The sequence below is a fragment of the Lolium perenne genome, chromosome 4 (assembly GCF_019359855.2).
Source record: "Lolium perenne isolate Kyuss_39 chromosome 4, Kyuss_2.0, whole genome shotgun sequence".
In the NCBI taxonomy this organism is placed as follows: Eukaryota; Viridiplantae; Streptophyta; class Magnoliopsida; order Poales; family Poaceae; genus Lolium; species Lolium perenne.
In genome coordinates this window covers 333,957,303-333,980,620 of record NC_067247.2, presented here as the reverse complement: position 1 = coordinate 333,980,620, position 23,318 = coordinate 333,957,303, and the positions used below count along the sequence as shown (strand labels likewise).

At 44.0% G+C, this 23,318-nt stretch overlaps 2 protein-coding genes across 5 annotated transcripts; both read left to right on the top strand.

Moving 5' to 3' along the window:
- Window positions 1–1,055: 1,055 nt before the first annotated feature.
- LOC127296512 (uncharacterized) lies at window positions 1,056–4,391 on the top strand. 2 transcript variants are annotated; one of them, XM_051326616.2, is made up of 9 exons: window positions 1,056–1,338; window positions 1,705–1,930; window positions 2,034–2,118; window positions 2,211–2,252; window positions 2,366–2,534; window positions 3,089–3,141; window positions 3,327–3,497; window positions 3,763–3,809; window positions 3,931–4,391. In XM_051326616.2, coding segments are annotated over exons 1-9 (849 nt in total). In that variant the 5' UTR covers window positions 1,056–1,337; the 3' UTR covers window positions 3,986–4,391. The 2 variants fall into 2 exon arrangements, with proteins under 2 accessions (XP_051182576.1, XP_051182575.1); XM_051326615.2 differs by having other exon boundaries at window positions 1,061–1,338; window positions 3,327–3,539.
- Window positions 4,392–12,424: 8,033 nt separating this feature from the next.
- LOC127296511 (uncharacterized) lies at window positions 12,425–21,506 on the top strand. 3 transcript variants are annotated; one of them, XM_051326613.2, is made up of 9 exons: window positions 12,426–12,633; window positions 14,108–14,166; window positions 14,285–16,534; window positions 16,649–16,767; window positions 17,192–18,862; window positions 18,985–19,033; window positions 19,125–19,363; window positions 19,471–19,575; window positions 20,613–21,506. In XM_051326613.2, the coding sequence occupies exons 3-9, from the start codon at window positions 14,330–14,332 to the stop codon at window positions 20,839–20,841; spliced, it is 4,617 nt and encodes a 1,538-aa protein (XP_051182573.1). In that variant the 5' UTR covers window positions 12,426–12,633; window positions 14,108–14,166; window positions 14,285–14,329; the 3' UTR covers window positions 20,842–21,506. The 3 variants fall into 3 exon arrangements, with proteins under 3 accessions (XP_051182574.1, XP_051182573.1, XP_051182572.1); XM_051326614.2 differs by lacking the exon at window positions 20,613–21,506 and adding an exon at window positions 20,078–20,572 and having other exon boundaries at window positions 12,425–12,633; window positions 14,108–16,534; XM_051326612.2 differs by having other exon boundaries at window positions 14,108–16,534.
- The last annotated feature ends 1,812 nt before the right edge of the window (window positions 21,507–23,318 follow it).

The following is a 23,318-nucleotide window of genomic DNA, read 5'->3' as shown; positions in this document are numbered from 1 at the left end:
ATCTGCATACAAACGCCTAGTTTCTATGAGGAACACCAGATAAGGATGGCTAGAGGGTCGTGCGGCATCATCAAGGGGCACCGCGGATGACAAGCTCTGGATTAAACTCTTGAAGTGTAAGGTCCTTGCGAAGGTGCGTGTTTTTCTTTGGAGGTTGGCACATTTCTCTATCCCGACAGGAGATGTCCGCCACCATGGGCATATGGCTACCTTGAATGCTTGTTCGATTTGTGGCCAGCCGGATTCATGGCGTCATTCGATGTTCGAGTGTACATTGCCTCGTTGAGTATGGGCACTGGCGGACTAAGGTGTTATGGAGCTATACTAGCAAAGACGGTTAGGACGATGGTCATACCGCGTTGGTATCCCCGGCCGGCGGGTGAGTGTAAACTCAACATTGACGCGACGCTGGCGAAGAAAATCAACATAGGATCTATGGGAGCTGTTTGTCGAGCTTACGACATAAGTTACATGGGTTCATCGGCGATCGTCTTTGAAGGGATCACGGACCAGGCTGTGTGGAGGCGATGACATGTAGGGAAGCGCTAGCTTTGGCGGCGGACCTGAATGTTGAAGATGTTACAATAGCTTCTGATTGCTTGGGAGTGGTGAAGGGTTTGCATGGTCAAGACTTGAGTCTGTCGAGCCACGTCCTAATGGAAATCAAGGAGACGACGAGAGTTTGCGAAGGGGTCTCTCCTTTCCGTCACGACGGACGCAAGGCGAATATGGAGATACACAGCTTGGCTCGGTTTGCCTCTACCCTACCACCTGGGCGCCATGTGTGGCTAAACATTGTACAGGGTTTGGTTTTCCCTGTAAACGTTGTTGACAACAATTAATAAAGTGGTGTGAGCTAAAAAGAAAAACTATTGTGTCTTAGCCCATGTCCCCGCACGTCTTTAACCCATCAACATCCAGAAAAACTATTGTGTCTTAGCCCATGTCCCCGCACGTCTTTAACCCATCAACATCCAGATGTTCTGTCCCAGCTAAGCCCAACCGGCCCACGATAGAGCCTGCCTCGTCTCGGTGCTGGCTCTCGTGTTTCTGCCCGCTCCCAGACCTGCAGCCACGCGCTCGCCGCCAGCCACCGCGCCACCCCCCTCCCCGCGCGCGTACGCCGCCACGGGACTCTGCCTTGCGAGTCGCTGCGCCCTCCTATCTTCCTCCGCTTCTCTGCGTCGCCCCCCACCTCCCGCCGTCCAGGCTGCCGGCTGCCGCCTATGCTGACTGCTGCTCCGCGCCGGAACCTGAACGCAGCACGCCAGCAGCTGCTCCCCGGACCCCCAAACCCTTCCAGTCCCGCTACTCGCCAACGGCCGACCAAGACATAGAGTAATTTCTAATCCACATGCATATTTGTTTCCCCTTTGTAATTCACTAATTTGTATGCCTGGAAGACTTGAATTGAAAATTTGAAATCTGTAGCTAATACATTTCGTTATCAGTTTCATGTTATATAAATACAAGATTAAGGTATTCTATCCATCAGTGTCACTTTGTCAGTACCCAACCCATCAGCAACTACACAACCTGAACAATTTTCACAAATCGAAACAACTGCTGACAGGACCATCGAAATGGAACCTTAATCTACATTCATCAAACACTGAGTTTAAATTGTATACATTCTTTGTGCAAGCAAGTCCTTCTGATGGGTAGTTTTGATTTTCTGAAATTTGACCATGTGAATCGATGAAGTGGGCGATCCCATGGAGGCCGAAGCTGCCACCCCAGTTCGCCGCCCTGCCGAGCCGTCCTCGCCGTCCCCAACCCCGCTGTCGCTGCGCCAGTGGCGGCCAGCGGCGCAGCGCAACCTGCGCAATCAGTGGTCACGCTTGCTCGCGGCCAAGGCCCGGTGGCTGGCTGCGGACGCCAATGGGCGATCCCACGCCGCTGGACTTGTCAACGCCTACCTCTCACGCAGGTATCTCCCCCCTCTCTGGTTGTGTGCTTCGGGCCGCAATTGGGTTTTTGAGATTTCAGTAACTAGTTGCTGATGGCGTTATACCCTTCCATGGGCTTATCAGAGACATGTCAGGTATGGATTTGGGGGTACTTAAGGACATGCCAGGGATCCGCGACAGGGCGAGCGCTAAGGTTGCGCACAAGCAGGTAGCTATGCTTTCTGCATGAACTCAGCCAGTCCTAGTTAACAGCATGGTTTAAGTTGTGGGTCTCATTCTCATCTTGTTTGCCTTGGCCAGGGGCAATGTCATCAGATGCTTCTATCAGCCTACAAGGAGATGGTAATACTTACAAAAAAAAAAGTCCATGCTTGTTCCTCTTCTATTAGTTAGGCTCCAGTACAGCATACATGGTTGTTTGATGTGATGTTCTTCTCCAATTTTCCTGTTGATAGGTCCTTGCAATCTCTGACTTGGTTAAAGCTTCTCGTGCCATGCGTTGTTACTCCAAAGTATCTGCCAGTAGCCCACTGTTCAAGTTTACTGACTCCCAAGACGATTTGAATGATTTTGGGGATGGCGGAGGAGCTCCAGTATACAAATGGATCTCCATGTCAGAATTCGGTGAGTTTCTCATTTGTTTTATGCAAATCCGGATTAAGTTCCATAACTTCTCTTTCCTTTGTATTAGACATGACAGTACTTGTTTTTAATAGCTGCAGAAAGATGGGTTCTCATATAGGATTCAGGAAGACAAATGATCTTTCTAATTTCTGTTAGGCATGACACAAATGTATTCTTGTACACCCTTCGATTCATATTAATTGACTTCAATATGGATGTATCTAGAACTAAAATGTGTCTAGATACATCCATATTAGAGTCAATTAATATGAACCGGAGGGAGTATATTATTCAGAAATTCAAATGAATTATCTATATTTCTGGAAATAGCTCCAAGATAGTCAGAGAGTCAAGTGATTTTCATGCAGTTTGTAAATAATGTGTAAATTAACATACTGTTTTCAGTGTAGTAGTGTCACATTAGATCAAGCTAACTGATTAAATATCTCGCTCTAGTCTTGTGTTCGAATTAATACAGTTTGTAAATAATGTCGTTTCCAGTCCAGCAAGATACAGATATAATATTCATCTTTTTGTTTATGAATTCATCTCAGAGAACCTTGCTCAAGAGCTTGTCGAGATGTTTATTTCAGAGCTACAACTGAAGGTATATCACCATACTGTCATTTACTCATTTATGATGCAATGATGCTTGTTGATTGCGGAAACAATTAGTGGATTCTATCCTGCTATGTTCTAGCTTGTGCAGATAGGAATCACATCTTTTTACAAACATGTTTTCTCCTGTTCTTTTTGGGGAACTCCTGACAATGGAAATCGTTTTCAATGTAGAGACTGATTGTATTGGAACTCGTGTCAATCAACTTAAAGGAAAGTGCAAATCCTTCATTAGAATGGTCGGACGAGCTATATGATGGGGAATCGTACGAATTTCAGAGTATTGGCCTTCAGTCCGGAGACAGCTGCCCACCGCCAAAGAATTGGAGGGCTGATGTCTTGCAGGCAAGGCAACCTGACCATGCTCCATCCCATGATGTTTTGCAGGTGTGGGTCCAATTTTTTCAACATTGTTTGACTGATTCATTAGAACATGACTGTCTCTGCCCTGGTGCTTATGTCTTTAATTGTTTGTTTGGTAGACTTATAAGCACTAATTTGGCTCATGTGTATGAAGGATGGGCCATTTTTTTATTAGATCAAATATGTTATGCACATCTCAGCATGCTATGTAACAAGGGTTCTATCTTCCTAATTGTTTGTTTTACAGGTTTATTTAACCTCTTGGCTTGCTAACATGAACATCAATATGAATAGGTAATTGCTTCAAGCTTTTGAATTTTACGAACTTGGAATATCAGAAGTTGCGCCCTGAATTTTGAATGAAACTGTATCATATAGCTTTCGTGTTTGTATTGATGACTTGATTTTATTTCAGAATTGATGAAATATTTGAGCTTGTTGGGGAGGAGATGCAAATCAGATTGTGTTGAAGATTTTGGTGCATATAATTTAAGGGAGAGCTATTCAGAAACGACACATCTTCCTTTCAACGGTTTATTTTCCTTAACTAAAGTCTTAGAGGCTGAAAGCCTAAGCCAGTGTTCTCTTTCTCAAATGAATTACACTGTAGCTCTTGAAATGCCTGGTGCGTGCCTATTAAAGATGTTCTAAGTTGTTCAATGAAAGGAAGGTGAGCACAAGAACAGAGCCATCTTATTTACTCGTGGGTATGAGGAATTAGATTTGATAAAGACCTACAATCACTGGGCTTTATGTATGTGGCTATCATTTCGCTTGACATTTAGTAGCCTAGCGTCAAGTTGTTCCAGGTTGCTATGCATTTACAGTATAGTTTTGGCTGGCGCCAGGTAACAGTATTGGGAAATTTGTTGATTATACTGTGTCTGTCAGGATGAAAAAAATTCCTGTGGAGTGTCGTAGTACATTACAGGGGGTGGGACTTGAAACCGGCAGGTTTGGTAGCTTCTGTGGAAACAGATACTCCAAAGCAAACACTGTCCCTTTGCTATATACACTTTCTTAGGTCCACTAATCTGTGTAGCAAGGCTGAGCCGTGAGCCCACCAGGTACTCAAATCCAAAAATCTCCTGCCTTTCTGGTTCACCTTGTTGATGGTTGAAAGCCTAAGCCTGTGTGCTTTCTCAAATGCATTACCCTGTAGTTCTTGAAGTGCCTGGTATGTATGTATTAAAGATGCACTAACTTGGTCAAACCAAAGGAAGGTCAGCACATGACCTTGGTTTTTTTTTCTTCTTCTGATGTTCGGTAGCCTACCCTTCCTTTGGCTGGCTATGTATACAAACAGTATTTATTTTGGCTGGCTACAGTGAAATCTGTGGGAGTCTTAGATGAAATTGGTATGTTTATACCATGATAGTATTGCCTATCTAGGTGAAAAAATTGCTGTCAACTATACTAGTACAGGGGATGGTAGTTGACAAATGGGTAGTTTCTGTGGAGTAAAGATACTCCAGAGCAAATACTAGGAAGGTTAGCACAAGAATAGAGCCATCTTATTGACCCATGGGTCTGAGGAACTACATTTGATAGAGACCAACGATCATTGAGCTTGATATCGCTGGCCATCAAAAAAAAAAATTCTGATGTTCATTAGCTTAGCCTGAAGTTGTTCTAGGTTGCTCTGTATACAAACGGTGTTAGTTTTGGCTGGCTACAGTGAAATCTGTGGGATTTTAGATGAAATTCGTCTGTTTATACTATGACGGGCATTGTCTATCTAGGTGCAAAAATTGCTGTCAACTATACTAGTACAGGGGATGCTAGTTTCTGTGGAGAAAGATACTCTGGAGCAAACACTGTCCCTGATAGCTGAAAGTTGAAACAGCCGTGCCCACCAATCAGTGTAGCAAGGCTGAGCCGTGAGCCCACTAGTTAACTCAAAATCAAGAATCTCTTGCCTTTCTGGCTCACCTTCTTGATAGCTGAAAGGTGAAACAGCCTGACATCAGTAGACTCTGCAAGACTGGGAGCGCTGATTTCAGAACCAGTGCTTACACAAGGGAGTAGTAACATTCCTGTGAGAGGTATGTGACCCTGTGTTCCTGTGAGAGGTATGAGACCTCTCTCCCTCGTCCTTATTTTGAGTGCTGTTGCCTGGCCCGTTTCCAGCACTAACTTTGCCCCAGGTACAGAATCGAAGCTACTACCAAAAATGCCATGCAGCAGCAACTTACTTATCGGTACTACAGTGTTTCACCCCAAGTGTTGAATGCCATGATTGGACAAGGACCCCCTTGGCTCTTTCAAAACCTGCCCAATGTGTTGATGCCATGGACCAGGCTCCAGGTGCATATGCTTGTCTTGTCTGCTGCCCATATATTGTAAAGACAGAAAAGAAAATGAATGTTGAGGGATGTGTTTCTTTCGTGGACACTAGTCAACCATGTGCCTGCTGGGGTTTGTGCAGTAGCAGGTCTATTTTAAATCAACGGACTTTTTTGCCTCCTGCTGTTTGCTGTGAGTTGTGACAGCCTAGTGGCAGAGACCCTCACATATTTTTCTCCTGGGGGTCACATGAGCAAGCACGTCAGATTCAGACACGCACTCGTGGCACGGTGTCCAGTCCAGGGAGACAAAAACATATTCGGTGGGGAGAATGATGCCGTGACGACGCGGCGACCAGGAGCTGAGCTGATGCGATCCGTGTCACGAGCTGGTCAATCCAGCCCTACTAATCAATACCTCGAGAGACATGGAGAGAGAATGTCGCTGCTTGCCTCCACTTGGGATCTATCCATTCAGTATCTGGCTGGCACTTTCCGATGTTCTTTTCGAGGACGACCAAGTTGTCGATCCTAGTACTACCAATATAGTACGGCTACTCCACGCACGCACTTGCCACCCAATGACTGACTGACTGGCGTGTCCTTGTCCCCAAGTACACACCCGTCCTGGTCGTCGTCATCGTCGATGATGGGAAAGTGCGGCGCACCGGCCGTGATAAAGGAAGGAGAATCCGTTACTAGTTAATTTTGTTTATGGCGATCGACAGAGAAAGTCTTGTTCCCCTGCTGGCTGCTGCACACTTGTCCAAATCAGCTTGAAAAGGGCCGGCCGACTCAGGTCGGCTTCAGGGCAGTCACCAGTTTTAATTCCAAACGAGAAAGAGAGAGACACCAGAAAGTAGTGAGAGGTTCCAACAAAAGGCTGAGATTATTTGATCCATTCATCACTCACTCACTCTTTCTCTCTCACTCACTGAGTTAGCGAGTGACGCAAAGTACAAAAAGGGCATCCTCCTCATGATGTGACCAAACCATATACTCATATCCACTTTGCTCACCACGCCAGCAGTTTTTATAACGACAGGGAAAGCGTGTCAGCAAGTGCCAGGCGACCAGTGGCGTCGCAGCTCTGGATTCGGCCCCTTTTGCCTGCCCGTCCCAAGAACCTTGGAGCAGTCGTGATTGGTTGCTTGCTAGCATGTGACGTTGCTACTCTGAACTTGCCAATGCTGACCTGCAGATGCAGACAGACACTGGACAGGAGATGCATGCCGTCTTCGTGCAGTGCAGCTGCACGGCCGTTTGTCCTGTGCTGCCCCTACTTTTGTTTGCGTGGGTCACGATTAAACAAGCAGGAACCTGCCATCCTGCCCGCGTCGATCACGACCATGTCCTGTCCTGTAGTACTCCTACACTGACTTAACTGACTCACTGCATCGATCCAGCCCAGTACACTGCTGACTGAGTAATGCCACTGCCAGCTTCTCATGCTTTGGCATCATCGAACCAGCAGTGGCTGGCAGGGAATGTTCCAAACGAAACGGGTAGTGCTGCTACGTCTCCAGGTCCCGATGTCATGTGATCCGGTGACGAGATTGGGAAAGCGTCCTACTTTATTGGTACCAAGGGGTGCCCACCGGGAACAGCATGTGTTGTAGCTGCAGGAACGGATGAGTGTATCTCTCTGTGACTGTGAGCGTGTGATAATAACTCCTGTTGGCAGCTTCTTTAACAGATTCTAGTGGAGTGGTACATCAAAGGGCTGACCGACCACCTCTTTTTTTAAACTCTGGATAAGGGCATGCAAGTGGGGTTCAGGAGGCTTAAACCCTAAACCCTACCCTAACCTCAGTGGTAGCATTTTAGATGAAATCTATCCAAACAATTGTTGTCCCGTCCGACGTGATAGGAGTACAGACCATGGATTTCCTTTGCATCTTATTACACTGCCGGAAAAATTTGGCGGGGTGCTTGCTTAGGCTTAATTTTAGCTTTTGACTTTTGGTTTATACTACCTCTGTTCCAAAATAAATATCTCGTCTTTGTCTAGATACCTACATCCATCCACACGTGGCACTTATTTTGGAATGGAGGGAGTGGGCCACAAGAGCACCTGAATCTGTGGTTTGATTTTAGCTTTTGACTTATACCATCGCGTGCCAATATCTAGTTAAATGCTAAAAGCCAAAATCATTAGCTACTTTTGTGGCTTATAAGCCAAAGTCCAAAACGCTAGAAAAAATTCCATCTCAACCAACTAGTTTTTCTTCTCGTGGTTGTGGGAAATCCACCAACCATTTTAGCATTATGGGTGTGTTTTGTTCTTGCCAAAATTTACCCTATTGAAGATTTTGTTAGTCAATTTATTTTGTGTTGCCTATGAGTTGACCAACATCGGCTACAAACATTAACTAAAGTTGGTAAAGGAACATTGGCATACCAAGATCACAATCCAAACACACTCTAAAACACTATGCTAACCTAAAAATACAACATAAGTTTTCCCTACCAAAGATTTGGCTAGCTAAAAGTTTGGGTTGGGTGCCCATGAGTTGACCAACATTGGCCAGAAAGGAGTGGAGTCAATAAGTAGCATTGGCATACAAACGCAGCTATCCACACAATCAATAGTATTTTGGCCGTGACCAAAATATGTGCTTGTTGGTCTCAATTCAAAAACACCCTAAAACACCAGCATGGCCATTTCATCTAAACTAACATATACTGGTCATCCCATGTGTAATGATAGTGAAAGGGGTATTGTAAGCAATGTAAAAGTGGGTGTGGCGGATTATTCAATGATCTCTGTGGACTTGCCACGTGTGTGCCAAATAGCCCACATGTTCTCGAACAATAAATGCTACTAGCCAGTTTCATCAAAGCCGACATACTGCCCACGTTTGCCCTACAAAAGATTTGGCTAGCTGAAATTTTTATTTAGTTAGGTTTTGGGTGCCCATGAGGTAACCTTCTAGATGAACTTTATCGACACAAATGTTGCCCCATCCGACATGATAGGAGTACAGAACATGTATTTCCTTTTCATCTTATTACACTGCCGGGAAAAATGACGGGGTGTTTGCTTAGGCTTAATTTTAGCTTTTGACTTTTGGCTTATACTATCTCTATTTTTTTAAATCAAATCTTTATCTAGATACATATATCGAGTCACAAGAGCACCTGAATATGTGGTTTGATTTTAGCTTTTGACTTATACCATCACGTGTCAATATCTAGTTAAGAGCTAAAAGCAGTAGCTACTTTTGTGGCTTATAAGCCAGAGTCCAAAAAGCTAGAAAAAATCCCATCTGGCCCAACTAGTTTTTCTTCTCGTGGTTGTGGGAAACCCACTAACCATTTTAGCATTATGGGTGTGTTTTGTTCTTGCCAAAATTTACCCTACTGAAGACCTGGCTAGCCAATTTTTTTGTTGCCTATGAGTTGGCTAACATTGGCTACAAACATTAACTAAAGTTGATAAAGGAACATTAGCATACCAAGGTCAGAATCCAAACACACTATAAATTAATCACCATGCTAGCCAATTTTGTCTAGGCTGACATACAACACAAGCTTGCCCTGCAAAAAGATTTTGCTAGAAGAATATTTTTTGTTAACTAGGTTTTGGGTGCCCATGAGTTAAAAACGTTTGATACAGAAGTGGAATACAGTTGGCATACGAATGCAGCTATCCACACAATCACCAGTATTTTGGTCGTGACCAAAGTATGTGCCTTTTGGTCTCAATTCAAACACGCCCTAAACATACTAGCATAGACATTTTCCATCTAAACTAACATATGGTCATCCCATGTGTAATGATTATGATTGCGAAAGATTTGAGAGTATTGTAAGCAATGGAAAAGTGGGTTTGGTGGGTGATTCAAGGATCTCTATGGACCTGCCACGTGTGTGCCAAATAGCCCACATGTTCTCGAACAATAAATGATAGCCAGTTTCATCAAAGCCGACATACTTCCTAAGTTTACCCTATCACAGATTTGACTAGCTAAAATATTGGTTTAGCTGGGTTTTGGATGCCCATGAGTTGACCAACTTTGGCTAGAAAAATGGAGTAGAGTTGGGAAAGTAGCATTGTCATCCGAATGAAACTATATAGACAACCACCAACATTTTGGTTGTGAACAAAATATGTATCTTTTGGTCTCAATCCAAACATACCCTAAAAAGGAACCTTGCCATTTTCATCTAAACAGATATATTGGCCATCCGGAGTGTAAAGATAGAAAAAGAGTACACATTTCTTTTAGCGATGGAAAATTGGTTTTGGCGGGTTATTCATGGATATGTATGGCTCTACCATGTGGCTATGTGTCAAATAACCCACATGTTCTTAAATAGTAAACTATGGTATCTTATCAATTTACTATAGATAAACACTAGTTATTCCTTAGTTTCTTGCATGTATACTCACCATATCAACAATAAAATGCACATATATTACATATAACTACACGACATGGTAGATATAACTAGGTTTGTAATTAAAGGTTATAAATATATAAATACTATGTCTAACAACTAGTAGGCTTCGGTTGATTAATTAGACTAGCCACAATGGGAGTATCATAAGTAGTATCATGTATGCCATGTTGGCAAAAATCTGATGTGGCACACCAATTAATGAGGTGAGAGATGAGAGTGGTAACATAATATGATACTGTATCATAGCAAGTAAAACTAGAAAATTTAATGACAAACACATCCTGTACACACATTTGCATTGAGATTCTACAAAACATTAAATATGATGGTACTATGATACTATCTTATGATACTATGCATTGTGGGGTTAGTATCATGTGCATGATACTAGTGTATGATACTTCCCATTGTTACTATTCTTAGCCATTGGTAAATGTAAATGCAATTAATACCTACATGTTAATGTTGTTGAAGAGTGGGATACTCTCTTGATACAGTTGGATTCTAGATAAACCATCTATATGTAGTTGAAGAGGGTGGCATATATAATTCATCCATAAAAGCTAAGTCGATGTGATGTAAGCAAAATGCAAACGCATATGACATACACCCATATGTATGTTAACAAATGCAACAAATACACCTCCGGTGGCAATTCTTGGCATCCACAAAAACGACAATACAACACCCGTGGCCAGCCCTGCCACCCGCAAAAACGACAATACACCGCCTGCCGTCAGCAGTGTCATCCGCAAAATCGGCAGTACACCCCTTATGGCCAGCCATGACCTCCAAGAGAACGACGACAAACCCCAAAGTATACTTATGGACGCAAGCCCGCTAAGAACCAACACTCTAGTTAGAAGCTCCTAGTACATATGACGCCCATTTTGGAATTTGCTTGCGAAAAAGTATTGAAACCATTACACACCATCACCAAAAAGCTTGTCTACTTACATTAAAGGCAACTACCCCAACAACCCCGCGCTCACTCCACCACACTCGAATAATACACACCCCCGCCTCTTTACCCTCTCCACCATGACACAAGTGATAGAAACCAGGGCGCAACACAGCTCTTGCCTTATCTCACCCCTTACCGACACAATTCTGCGAAGAAGCGATTAGGGCGACGAAGAAGGCATCGATAGGAGACCTTGCCTAGGGTGGGTAGAGGAGTCACCATCGATATTGCTCGATACAGAGGAAAAGAAAGAGGAGGGCGGCTGCTTTGGAGCTACAACATATGTGCTAGCTTCTTCGTGACCATACTCATCCCCTAGCCCTAAGGTACGGAGCTTATTTTGTAGATCTAGACATGGTGTTGATTATGTGTGTGATCTTCTCATACCAAAACAACATATGTTTGTCCCCATCTTGCATCTAGATGGATAGAAGGGGAAATGTACTAATTACGCCGCGGCACCAACTTAGTTAACAACTTCATTTATTGAATAGAGGATAAGAGGAAGCTGGAAATAGTAGCCAGTGTCGACATGTGAAAAGCTAGCATTACAACAAGCACACACGCGGTAAATGAAATAACCATACAGCTTGCATGGCCATGGTAAAGATCAGTCCGATTTGCACACTTTCTAGAGATTGTCATCGCGCATATTTGATTTCAGCAGCAGAATGTCTTTTAATACCCGTTTTGTTGCTGTAATTTTGAGTGTACATCATGCTGTTTTTATTGTGTATGGATAGTGAGTGTAAAGGATGTCACATTTTTTCCACTTCCTTTTGAATTTAGGTGATCACATAATTGGAAATAACTTCATAACAATACTTTCGATAGAACCACTACAATGTGTTCTTTTGGATCCTACATACCCAACTAAACAAAAAAAATTGGTTGGTTTATCACACTCAACTCAACCATCCAAGCAAAAACCTTGCCTCACTTTCTCACACAAAGTCACAATTACTAGTACTGTCAAAAAAAAGTTACCACTCACACTCCCACCACTTTCTCTCATCCTGGCTCGCATCCCCGCAAGCCCTCTTTCCCCCTTTTCCCACCCCCACCACCCGCTGTCCTTTTCCTCCCTAACGCCGTCACCCTCCTCCGTCCCGCATCCGACGGCCCGCCGCCCCGCCCACCACAAACCGACGGCCCAGATCGATCCTCCCCCCCGAGCAGGGCCCACCGCCGGGCGCCTTCGTTGAAAACTTCGCAGGGCCAGTATACCACGCTTTATCTTCGCCCGTCGCGAGCGAAGAGAGAGAAGAGAGAGCGAGCTGCCCTCCGCCTGCAGTAGTATTAGCTCCATCTCTCTCCTCCCCCAGCTCGCGCTCGGAGCTCCCCATTCCGCCGCCGAACCCTAACCCTAGCTGCCGCCCGCCCGCCCGCCCCGCGCCGCGGCCCGCAGCCGGAGGGCCGCCGATCCGATCCGCCCGCGCGCCGCCCGCCCGCGCCGATCGAGGTAGGTCGCTCTCGCACGAATCCCGTCCGGAATTCCCGGGCGGGTCGCTCCCTGGGTGCTCCTTCGTCGGCCGCGCGTGAATCAGGCGGGCCGGGGGGCTCGGGTGGCCTGGCTGGAGGTGGGGAATTTTTTACGCGTCGGGTGGGGGAGTTTTAGGGTTCTGTTTCCCGGGGGGATCTGCGCTGGAGCGGGAATTCGGCGGTCGATCCCGGGGCGCCGCGGCCTCCCGCGCTCGATTGGCTGCTGATTTTCCGGTCCCTGCCGGGTAATTTGCGTCCCACGGCCCAGCCGCCTTCTCGGATTCAGCTCAAGCTTCACCCCAGCTCAGCTCAGCTCAGCTCCTGCTGGGGGGTGCCGTAGTCGAGGGTTAGAGCTCAGCTTCAGCCGCTCTCTGGCTCTCTGCTCAGTGCTCCGGGATTTGGGCGTCTCCTAGCGGGGGACTGAAACGTGGAGGGGATTTGGGGCGGGGGATGCCCCAGCAGATGCGCGACGCTTGTTTCCCTCCAGTTTGTTTTGTCCTCGACCTACTTCCCCCCTGCACTCCGAGCTCTCAGCGGTGGCGCACGGCTTCCCTCTCGCCCCTTCTGCATCTTTCCAGATTTATTCAGCTGTTTGGAAGGTGTCTATGCTTTGGGCCTTCATTCGCGGCTAGATGGGAGTGAGTTTCGCGCTAGTATTGGAAATCTCTAGCTCACTTTCTTCTTCTGTTTGCCTGATTTGCTGCCTCTCTTAAGGGGAATGAGGTGCGAGGTGAAATACCGTTGTTTAGCTTGTGCTTCTTAGGAGTGTTTCTTGGTAGATAGCTCATGATTCCACCACCTAGCTTTTCGTGGCAGGCCATGTAGACAACGAGCTCAACTAGGATAGTTGCTGCCCGTTATTGAGTTGCTTGAACCTCTGTTCTAAGCATTTCGTTAATTGTGCTAATTGGCTTCACTTGCCATCTACAAACTAACAAAATGCAGCAAGTTCATAGTTCGAACTTAAATTGCGCCGCCGTCTTCCCTAGGGACTGTTTTGGTCTGACTTGGGAACGCACGTAAGGTTGCGGTTGCGGTTGCGGGTGCCCGTATTTAAGCCATCCCCACTTCATTAATCAACCATGCTTGTTACAGTTAGTGTATATCCATTTGTACATAAGGCAAGTGTATATCCATTTGTTTGCTACTTGCAGCTCTAGAGACTTGAAGTGCTAATCTTGATTAATTTCCTTGTCGCCATTCAAACATAATTATAGCTTTAATACAAATAATTCCAAACTGCGCAATAGATACAAATATCCGTGGCAGCTGGCGAATCCACTCTTACTTTGCATGCTTTTAGGACTGTTTTTTTTTCGCAATAGGTTTCACATGTTGTCCTCATAAATCATGAGATGCATGTCGTTGTGGAATATACTGAACTGCTACTGCTTCTTCATTTATTGTAGAACCATTCATCAATGTTCTCATGTAATATTCTTCGACATTGGCAGGCTGCACATAAAGAGACGGCAGATCTACAGATTCATTTAGCTAGTCTTGTCAGCCCTGGGTGAGCCTTCTTTGGTAGCTCTAACTTGAGAGGAATCATCTTCATCATCTCAGCAGGCAGTGGCAAAAGCTTACCACGTTGTCATTTGATATGAAACTTTGGGATTTGCCAATTGCAGAAAGTTCGTGCTTTCACGGGTACTAGACCTGTAGGGGCTTTGGAGATGTCACAGTTTCACCACACACAGCATGGGGGTGACAGTGATTTTCAGATGTGGCAGCAACAGATGATGTACAAGCAACTGCAGGAGTTCCAAAGACAGCAACAAGTACAGCAGATTGATCATGGAGCCAGGATGCAGCCCTCATCTGGACAGTTTCAAGCTCCAGCAAAAGCAGCGCCTGCTGATCAGTTGCCGGCGATGTCAAATGAAATGCCAAACAACGAGGCCACGGCTTATGCGTGGTCTCATAATTCTGCTAGTGGTGACCCAAGGTTGTCAAGCAACTCACAAATGGTGAACACTGGTAGTAACACAAATTGGGAGCAGTATGGTGGTGCTCCTGGCACGGGCAATTTCATAAATGGTTCAGCGTTTCCGAACACTCAAACCCAACCCGTGAGACTTATGGGCATGCCTGCCCACCAAATGAACCAGTCCTTCTATCCAATACCTGCTACCAGCAGAGGTGGATCTGTTAACCAGTACCCCCAGTTCTTAGGGATCCCAGCTGATCTCCAGAGTGCAATGACAAGGGCAGGTACAAATCAGCCCGAAAAAGTATCAAGGCCATTTAGCTCTTTGATGGATGAACCTGGTGCGCACGAGAAAGGTGACTCCAGTTCTATGCAGAATTTTCGTGGAAAGGGAGGGTTCTTAAGCAATAGTCCCTTACAAAGTCAAGGTGATAATAACAAGGCAGGCAGCCCTGCTCCAGTGAATCATCTACAACATGGTTTTCAACTCCAAGATTTTCATGGTAGGCCAAACCAAGTGGATTTTCAAGTGGGCCTGCAAGAGAAATCAACAATGCAGGTAGCACCAGCAAGTGGGGGGGCAAGCCTTGACCCTACTGAGGAGAAGTTCTTGTTTGGAGATGATGAGGATAGCAACTGGGGAGCTTTGTTGAAAGGAGACAACAATCACGGTAATTCTTTGGATAATGATAACTTTGGTGGTGCTTTGCCATCTGTACAGAGTGGGAGGTGGAGTGCCCTAATGCAAGAAACATTACAGCCTACAGCCAGTAAAAATAGTTCTAAGGAAGAATGGGGTGGCCTGAGTTTGCAGAAAGCCCAACAGGCAATTGCCAACAACTCAGCTTTACCAGCTCGTGACCAGAGTAAGCTTGCGGCATTAAGTGGCGCACTACAGAATGCACGACCCTTGTCAGCATCTAGCTATGCTGATGAAACAATGAATAACCCAGATTTTACCAGTTTTCAACATGCTGCAAGAACTACATACGAGCAAAGAGAAAAGACACCACATGAATCTCCTCGTGCTACTGTTACCAATCATCAGTCATCTGCAGGAGTGAATAATGGGTATATTCAGCACAGCTTGAAGCAAAAGCAATCTGATGAATATGGGAGACAAGAACAAGTGCAATTATCAAATGGCAATTGGGCTCAACAGAAAGCTGAGATGCCAAGAAACAATTCACACCCAAGTGGTGCACCATCAAATACACATGGATTTTGGATGTCACAACAAAATGCTGTTGATCGTAATGTCAACCAAGAGTCCAGTAATAGCCAAAATGAGTGGAAAAGCAACAGTCCCCTTAGACAAGACATCACCAGTACCCAAAACGTCTTTAACAATGATGGGAACTTCTGGAAACAGAGCGGAGGTAATGCAAATTCGGTCCATAGGCTTCAGCAGATGAAGCCTGATATGAGCACTTTGCAAATGCCAAAGGACAGTTCTGATGGTAAAGGTGTTAGTATGATGGGCTCAAGCATGCCAACACTAAATCCAAACCAGCACCAGATGGTTGTTGGTCGAACCGGTGAGCATGTTGGAATAAACCATAATATGGCACATCGGGGTCCAGAAACCTCAGATTCACTAAGAAGAAGTGCAGAGCCAAGAACAAATGACCGCAGCCAGGAGTACCAGAATGCAGCACATATGGAAAGGCATGGACAGCATGTGAACAGTGACCTTGCTGCCAGGAGGCATGCTTTCTTTGCTGCAAAGGAATCCCATAATTTAGGTCAATCAGGCCAGCAGGCAGCAGGATCTTACATGTTGCAGAATCATGCAATGGACAACAACACAGGGGTGAACATTAGGCATTCTCCGGGTAATTCAGTTTCCAACAATCAGTTTCCGCATCAGTCACTTCAGGCACAAAATGACCTGAAGCCTCAATTTGTCACCAACTCCCAAGGTGCTGGCAATATGGCTTCAGTTAATGAGGTTTGTCTGCCACATCTCCATTGTGAAGAGGATATCTAACTTAAACATATTTATTTACACGCTTTATCCTGTTTTTACCTATTTTATTTATGAAGCTATTTTCCTTTTTCATAGAAAATGCTGGTGGGAAATGAACACTTCAAATTTCGGCATGGAGTCCCTAGCAGTTCCACCGCATCACCATTTGGAGGATCTCATGCTGGTCTGTCTCAGAATAGAGCTGTTCAGAACAGGTACTTCATCCTCCCATTTTAAATAACACTAGGCAGGTTATTCCTGTGTAAAGTGTTTAAGACTTAGTTATGCAATTTATTATTACGACTGTTTCTCTCTCTTCTGTCCCATCAGGATGCTAACTGGTTAGTTTTTAAACGATATAAGTATGTAGAACAGTAGAAGTACTACTATTACTTTAATGAAGTGAACTTAAAAGCCCACATCCCTGAATGGTGTATGCTACCTCCAGCTGTATAGGAAACCAACACATCAGTACTGCTTCTCATGTATTCTACTTTTATGCATTAGTTAAAGTACTCGTCGACAATTTTGTACCACATGATATTATGTTTTCTCATGATTAGTTCTGTTAGCATTTGTCAGTAGCATTATGTTTGTGGTTCTTCATGATGATACTGACACAGTATATGTTTTATGTAGTCAACACATGCTGCAACTTCTTCATAAAGTGGACAACTCAACAGATAGCAATGCTGTTGCTGACATGCCGAACAGTTCTGTTGATAATGTTGCCACTTCTCAGCAACAACTTAATCAATCTTCTTTGCAAGGTTTTGGATTAAGACTAGCACCACCATCCCAACGACACTCAACTTCAGATCATTTATGGTCTAGTCACACTAATGTTGATGGCAAGCAACCTGAACACTCGGCAAGGGAAGAACACCAGGGACAGATACCTTCCACTGGTACCCAGCATATATCACCTGCTCATACAAGCTCACAACCGACACCGTTTCATTCTTCTGAAATGGGTAGTACTGGACAGCCAGCTGGACATTTCCCTCAGTTAAGTTCAGGCCAGCAATATCCTGTGCCAGATGCAAGATCTGGCTCTGTACCCACTCCTCAACAAGGCAGCTCTGCAACGGTATTCAAGAATGTGTGGACAAACATATCAGCACAACGTCTAGCTGGTATCCAATCTAACAAGATTACACCGAATATTCTCCAGTCCATGATGTTTTCCAATAATGCTTCAGATTCCAACTTATGGGGCTCGCAAAAGGCAGACAACCAAAGTCAGAAGGCATCAACGCCGCCTGATGCTGCCACAAGTTCTGCCAATTCACATAGCCAAGAGGCAAAACAAGCTCTGGACAGTGATGCAGGGTTAGCCTCTTCTGACATGGCAATTTTTGATTCCACTGGAGCTACTGTACCCAGAGGAAATCAATCCCTGCAGAAGCACTCTTCAGATGGGAATTTCGCTGTTCCTCCTTCATCCTTGGCACAGTTGCATCAGCAAGGTATCATGAACCCTAGGCAGGGAGAGAACCCTGCAGCTAACTTTCAGGCTATGAATACTTCTCACAACATTAGTGCTAATGGTAGTGGCATTGGGTTACATGGAAGCCCAGCACCTTCAAACCTCCAGCAGCAAAATTTCTCTCTCCTGCATCAAATGCAAGCAATGGGTCATGTGGATATTGATCCAGGCAATGCAGCTGGAAAGATGCTTAAACCAAATGACATAATTTCTGATGCATCACAAGTTGACTGGAAGTCTGCTCAGAGGTTTGCACATGGAGCCAATAACTTGGTCAGGTCATCCATAGATAACATTGGCGGCACTAGTGTGCAAGGTTCATTCCCTTCAGACATGAAAATGCTAAGCTTTGCTCCAAGGAACAATGAGGAGAGAGGTGCAAACATACCTTCCCAGATTCCTTCTAGGGAACTCGCCTCTCATGCTATGGTCACGCGGAATGATCATCAAAGTCAAGTTCAGTCTCTTGGGGCAAATGCAGCATCAAATTTGGTTGAAAGAAGTGAGAGACCTGGGATAAACCCTCAAATGGCACCTTCTTGGTTTGAACATTATGGAAACCAAAGAAATGGTCTGAATCATTCTGTGATTAATGCGCAGAAGACACCAACTGTACCATATAATGTTCCAAAAGCTTCATGGTGCATGGAAAATAACTCTGCCGAGCATAGAGCTGAGTCTGGCCAGTCTGTCCAGGCTTTAGTCCCTTCCAATGTGAGTGCAGCTTTAATGAGAAGGCCAAAGAAGCGCAAATCTACAGAATCTGCTCTTGTTTCGTGGCATAAAATCACCGAAGGCACTAAAAAACTGAGAAAGATGAGGTGAATTTTCTCCCCTTACAGCGCAGCAGTTTGCAGTAGTATTACAGCATGTTTTTATGTTTGTTGAGTTGTTTATCTTATGTGGTCTTGATATTGCTAACAATTGTGAAATTGCTTGACAGCACGAGCGAGATGGACTGGGCTTGGGCAGCTAATAGATTAATTAAAAAGGTTTGTACATCTTTACTGTGTCTGCTACTTTGGGTCTTACATATGGGTTCACAGATTTTTTTAATTGATACTGCATTGACTTTCTTAACAGTCCGAGGATGATCCAGAGAGTCTAGAAGATTCCCCTTTAAATTACTTACCGCGCAAAAGGTTAATCGTGACCACAAGGTTGATTCAGGAAGTTTTCCCTGCTATACCAGCAAGAGTTCTCAGAGCACAAGCTGTATCAGCTTATGAAAGTGCAACATACAACATCGCTATGTTGACACTAGGGGATACATGCATCATCTCATCAGATAACTCTCGTACTATTGCAGATAATGAAAATAAGTAAGTATTTGTTAAGTGAACAATTTTGCTTGTTTTGTTGGCATTTGCAACCTCATTGCTGAAATATTCATGCCCTAATTCCTAAGTATTGCACTATCATTGATCAGCCCATCTGAGCAAAGAACAAGTGCGAAGCAAATGGAAGACAAGTTATCAAAGGTTGTGGAAGTCTTTGTTGGAAGAATCAAGAAAATGGAAAATGACTATCTCAGGTATGAGCAGCCTATCCAGTATACTATTGGAACTGATCCCACCCCCGATCAAACACTTCTTTCCATTTATTTATGGACTCCTTTGAGATACGTGCATTTAAAAAAAATCAAGCATCTATTGCTAGAATATTTGTATATGCAAAGAATATGTAAAAAATGATTTTATGTGCATTGTACTAAAAGGATAAAAGTTTGCTAAATAGGGAAACATATGGCCCTTCGGGATGACTGGATGCACCAGTCAATATTCAGGGAGTGAGGACTCCCATGTTAACTGACTTGGTTCTTTCTTTACATTTTTTGCTTAGACGTTAATTTTCATTTATATTGTATTTTCATGTGATTTTTAAATATTGGGCTAACTTCATTGGTAACGTTTTTAGCCTGGCTTGGTCACTGCTGAAGTGCTGATATGAGAATATCTCTAGGGCCTTCTCACTTTTAGCTTTGTTCATACGGTAGCAATAAACTTTGATATATTAAGTTATAACAATTTGCACAGTGAATACCACTTTGATATTCTCCAAGGGAGTGTCAGCAGTGTTCTCATCATTGAGTTGGGCTCGAGTGATCAAGTCATGATGTTATTTATCTGAGATACGAAAGATCCCCAAGGAGAATGTGGGGCCTCCAAGCCAAGAAAGGGCTCAAGGCATGTCAGCGCCTTCATAGAAATATTTGATGAAGACATCACATGATCAGTGGCTTATTTTAAAGAAAGTCACATTATTACCCCGTTTATCTCAAGTTTTTGTGGCATGCTTCATCTATGTTGCAATAATCTAATAACAAACAGTTGACTACATACACAGATTTAAACTGCGTTGTATTTCTGAAAAATTGTGGCTACCACTAGTTGATTTTTAATAATTTGTGCACTCTTACTCATGACAATCAGTTATATTTCTCCTTAGGATCGCTCTTCTTTCTGCTCCCTGGGATGAATTTCAAAACTACCTTGTTGTTGACTTATCCATATTTAGCTGGGCTCAGTAAAGTGATTGTTTTTCTCAACACCATTTTCCCTCTCATTGCAGCTTGGGCAAGAGGGCTTCAATGCTAGATGTGCACCTAGAGTGCCAGGATTTGGAAAGGATTTCAATCGTAAATCGTCTTGGAAGATTCCATGGCCGGAACCATGCAGCCGGTGTTGAGGCCTCATCGGCCTCACAAATGGGTTCTCGCAGAATTTTCCCTGATAGACATGTCATGTCTTTCGCTGTGCCTGGAAATCTTCCTGAAGAGGTGTACTGTTTGGCACTCTAGTGCATCGATTTCTTGCATTGTTCCTCAATCTATCAGATCACCTCTGGGGTTACAACTGTGATTTCCAATGCTCCTCCTGCAAAGCATGGCATTATACAGAACGGTCAGATCCAGGGGATGTTTGGAAATCTCAGCCGTCGCACGGCGATGCCAAGGGATTTGTCCAGCCGATCAACTCAGTGCGGGCTGTTATTTCTCCCTTGAATGAAGTATAGGTCCCTGTATATTGTGGAAAGTAAGGGAAAGAAAAACTATGGACCTCGCATCATTTTGCTGATGAAGGAAGGGTATTTAGCTTCATAATTTGTTAGAGAGGTCGATGCTTACTAGCTTAGTACATCTAGCGAAATTTTTCGCTACTTGTCATCTTTTTATCCATGATGATGAAGTTGTTGGCAGGTTAGAGGGGTGAATAATAATATTGAGAGCCTTCCTCTGGGTTCTTTTGTTCCTTTACTAGGATGGGATGCAAAAATTGGCTAGTGTGTCCATTCAAACTGACCTCCCCTTGTTTAGTCAGCAGGTGATTGCTTGTGTTATGTAGTGCTGAAAGCATTAATGGAACTGGCGGCGGGTAGAAGGCTTGTAAAACTGTTGTAATTTTAAACCCCGCAGTGTTGAGGCCCTAATGGGTTCTTGTAAATTTGAAGTCCTATTGTTACTGAGGCCAGTGAGTACGTTTTCATATTCTGATGAAGCAGACAGAATCTGAAGAGCTGAACTTGGAGGGGAAAAGAGGTCTGAGACGAGGATCACGTCTGTGCTGGGACACAGTATTATATATGCCACCCTCTTTTTAACAACATGTAGATGGTTTGTCTTGCTTCTAACTATATCAAGAGAGCATCCCACTCTTCCACAACATAAAAATGTAGCTATTAGATGTAGTATTTATACGATATATAGTTGTCACCTTTACAAACATTAGTTATGTTTAACATATCGTTTAGATGAAAAATGGCTAGGATGGTGAGACCAAAAGTCACATATTTTGGTCAAGACCAATATACTAGTGATGTGTGGATAGTTTCGTTCGTATGTCAATGCTACTTTACTGACTCTACTCTACTTTTGTAGCAAATGTTGGTCAACTCATGGGCACCCAAAACCTAGCCAACCCAAAATTTCATCTAGCCAAATCTTAGGTAGGGAAAACTTGTGTTGTATGGCAAGCATGGATGAAATTGTCTACCATGGTGTTGTAGTTTAGTTAATGCTTGTAGCCAATGTTGGCCAACACGTAGGCAACAAAAAAAATTGGCTAGTCAAATCTTTAGGGTAAATTTTGGTAAAAACAAAACATGCCCATAATGGTAAAATGGCTGGTGGATTTCGCGCGACCACAAGAAGAAAAACTAGTTGGCCGAGATGGCTTTTTTCTAGCTTTTTAGACTCCGGCTTATAAGCCACAAAAGCAGCTAATGTTTTTGGCTTTGGTTTTGGCCTTGGCTAGATATTGATACATGATGGTATAAGTCAAAACCTAAAGAAAAAAGAACACTTATTTAGCAGCTTTTGTGGCCTACAAGCCAAAAGTCAAAATTAAGCCTAGCCAAACACCACTTAATCTTTCCCAGGAGTGTAACAAAAAGTAAAACAAATCTCTAGTCTCTACTTCTATCATGCTAAAGATAAATTCATCTAGAAGGCTACCGCTAAGCTTAGGGTTCAGGGTTTAGGTCTCGTGAACCCAACATGTTCTTATCCAAAAGTTAAAAAGAATGTAGCCAGTTAACACTGGTCACGGTCTTTTGGCTCTTATCCAAAAGTTAAAAAGAATGTAGCCAGTTAACACTGGTCACGGTCTTTTGGCTCTTGGGTGCTATACACCCCCATACACCCCAAAATTATAGTAATTTTAAAAAGCCGAAAAAATTGAATCTTCCTAGAAACCAAGGATGATCAAGTTTGTACTCGTAAAAAAAATGTTTTGAAAAGAAATGATTTCCATGGTCTTCACGGCAAAAAAGAAAATACAAAATTATGACGAATATAAAGTGAGTAGTACCTAGCCATGGGGCGTTTCGAGTTTTTTTACCCAGGATGCAATTAAAGTAATTCCATAGGAAAATATTTTTATACTAGTACAATACCTCATCATCTTTGATTTCAAAAAAGTTTGATTTTTTTTATCCTTTTTGCAAAAAACAATTCTAAATATGGGGGTGTGCACACGAGAGCCACCATGCATTTCTGTGTAGCCAACGCCCTTTCAAGCGCTAGCGTGTACACACTGGTAGAGCATCTCCAGTTACATCCCTCAAAGCGGCCGTCAAAGCTTTTTGGGGCGCGCTGGCTATTTTACCGCCCCCAACCACGTGCCCCAAAGGGCCTTTTCGCTAGACGCGGCCCAATACGGTGACCGGTGCCGTGAGCCATCCCCACTCCACATGAGACGTTGTGGGCGCGCCAGACAGAGCACGGACGACTGACGGGCCTGACGCATCATTGACATGGAAGTTTAAACATGTCGCCTA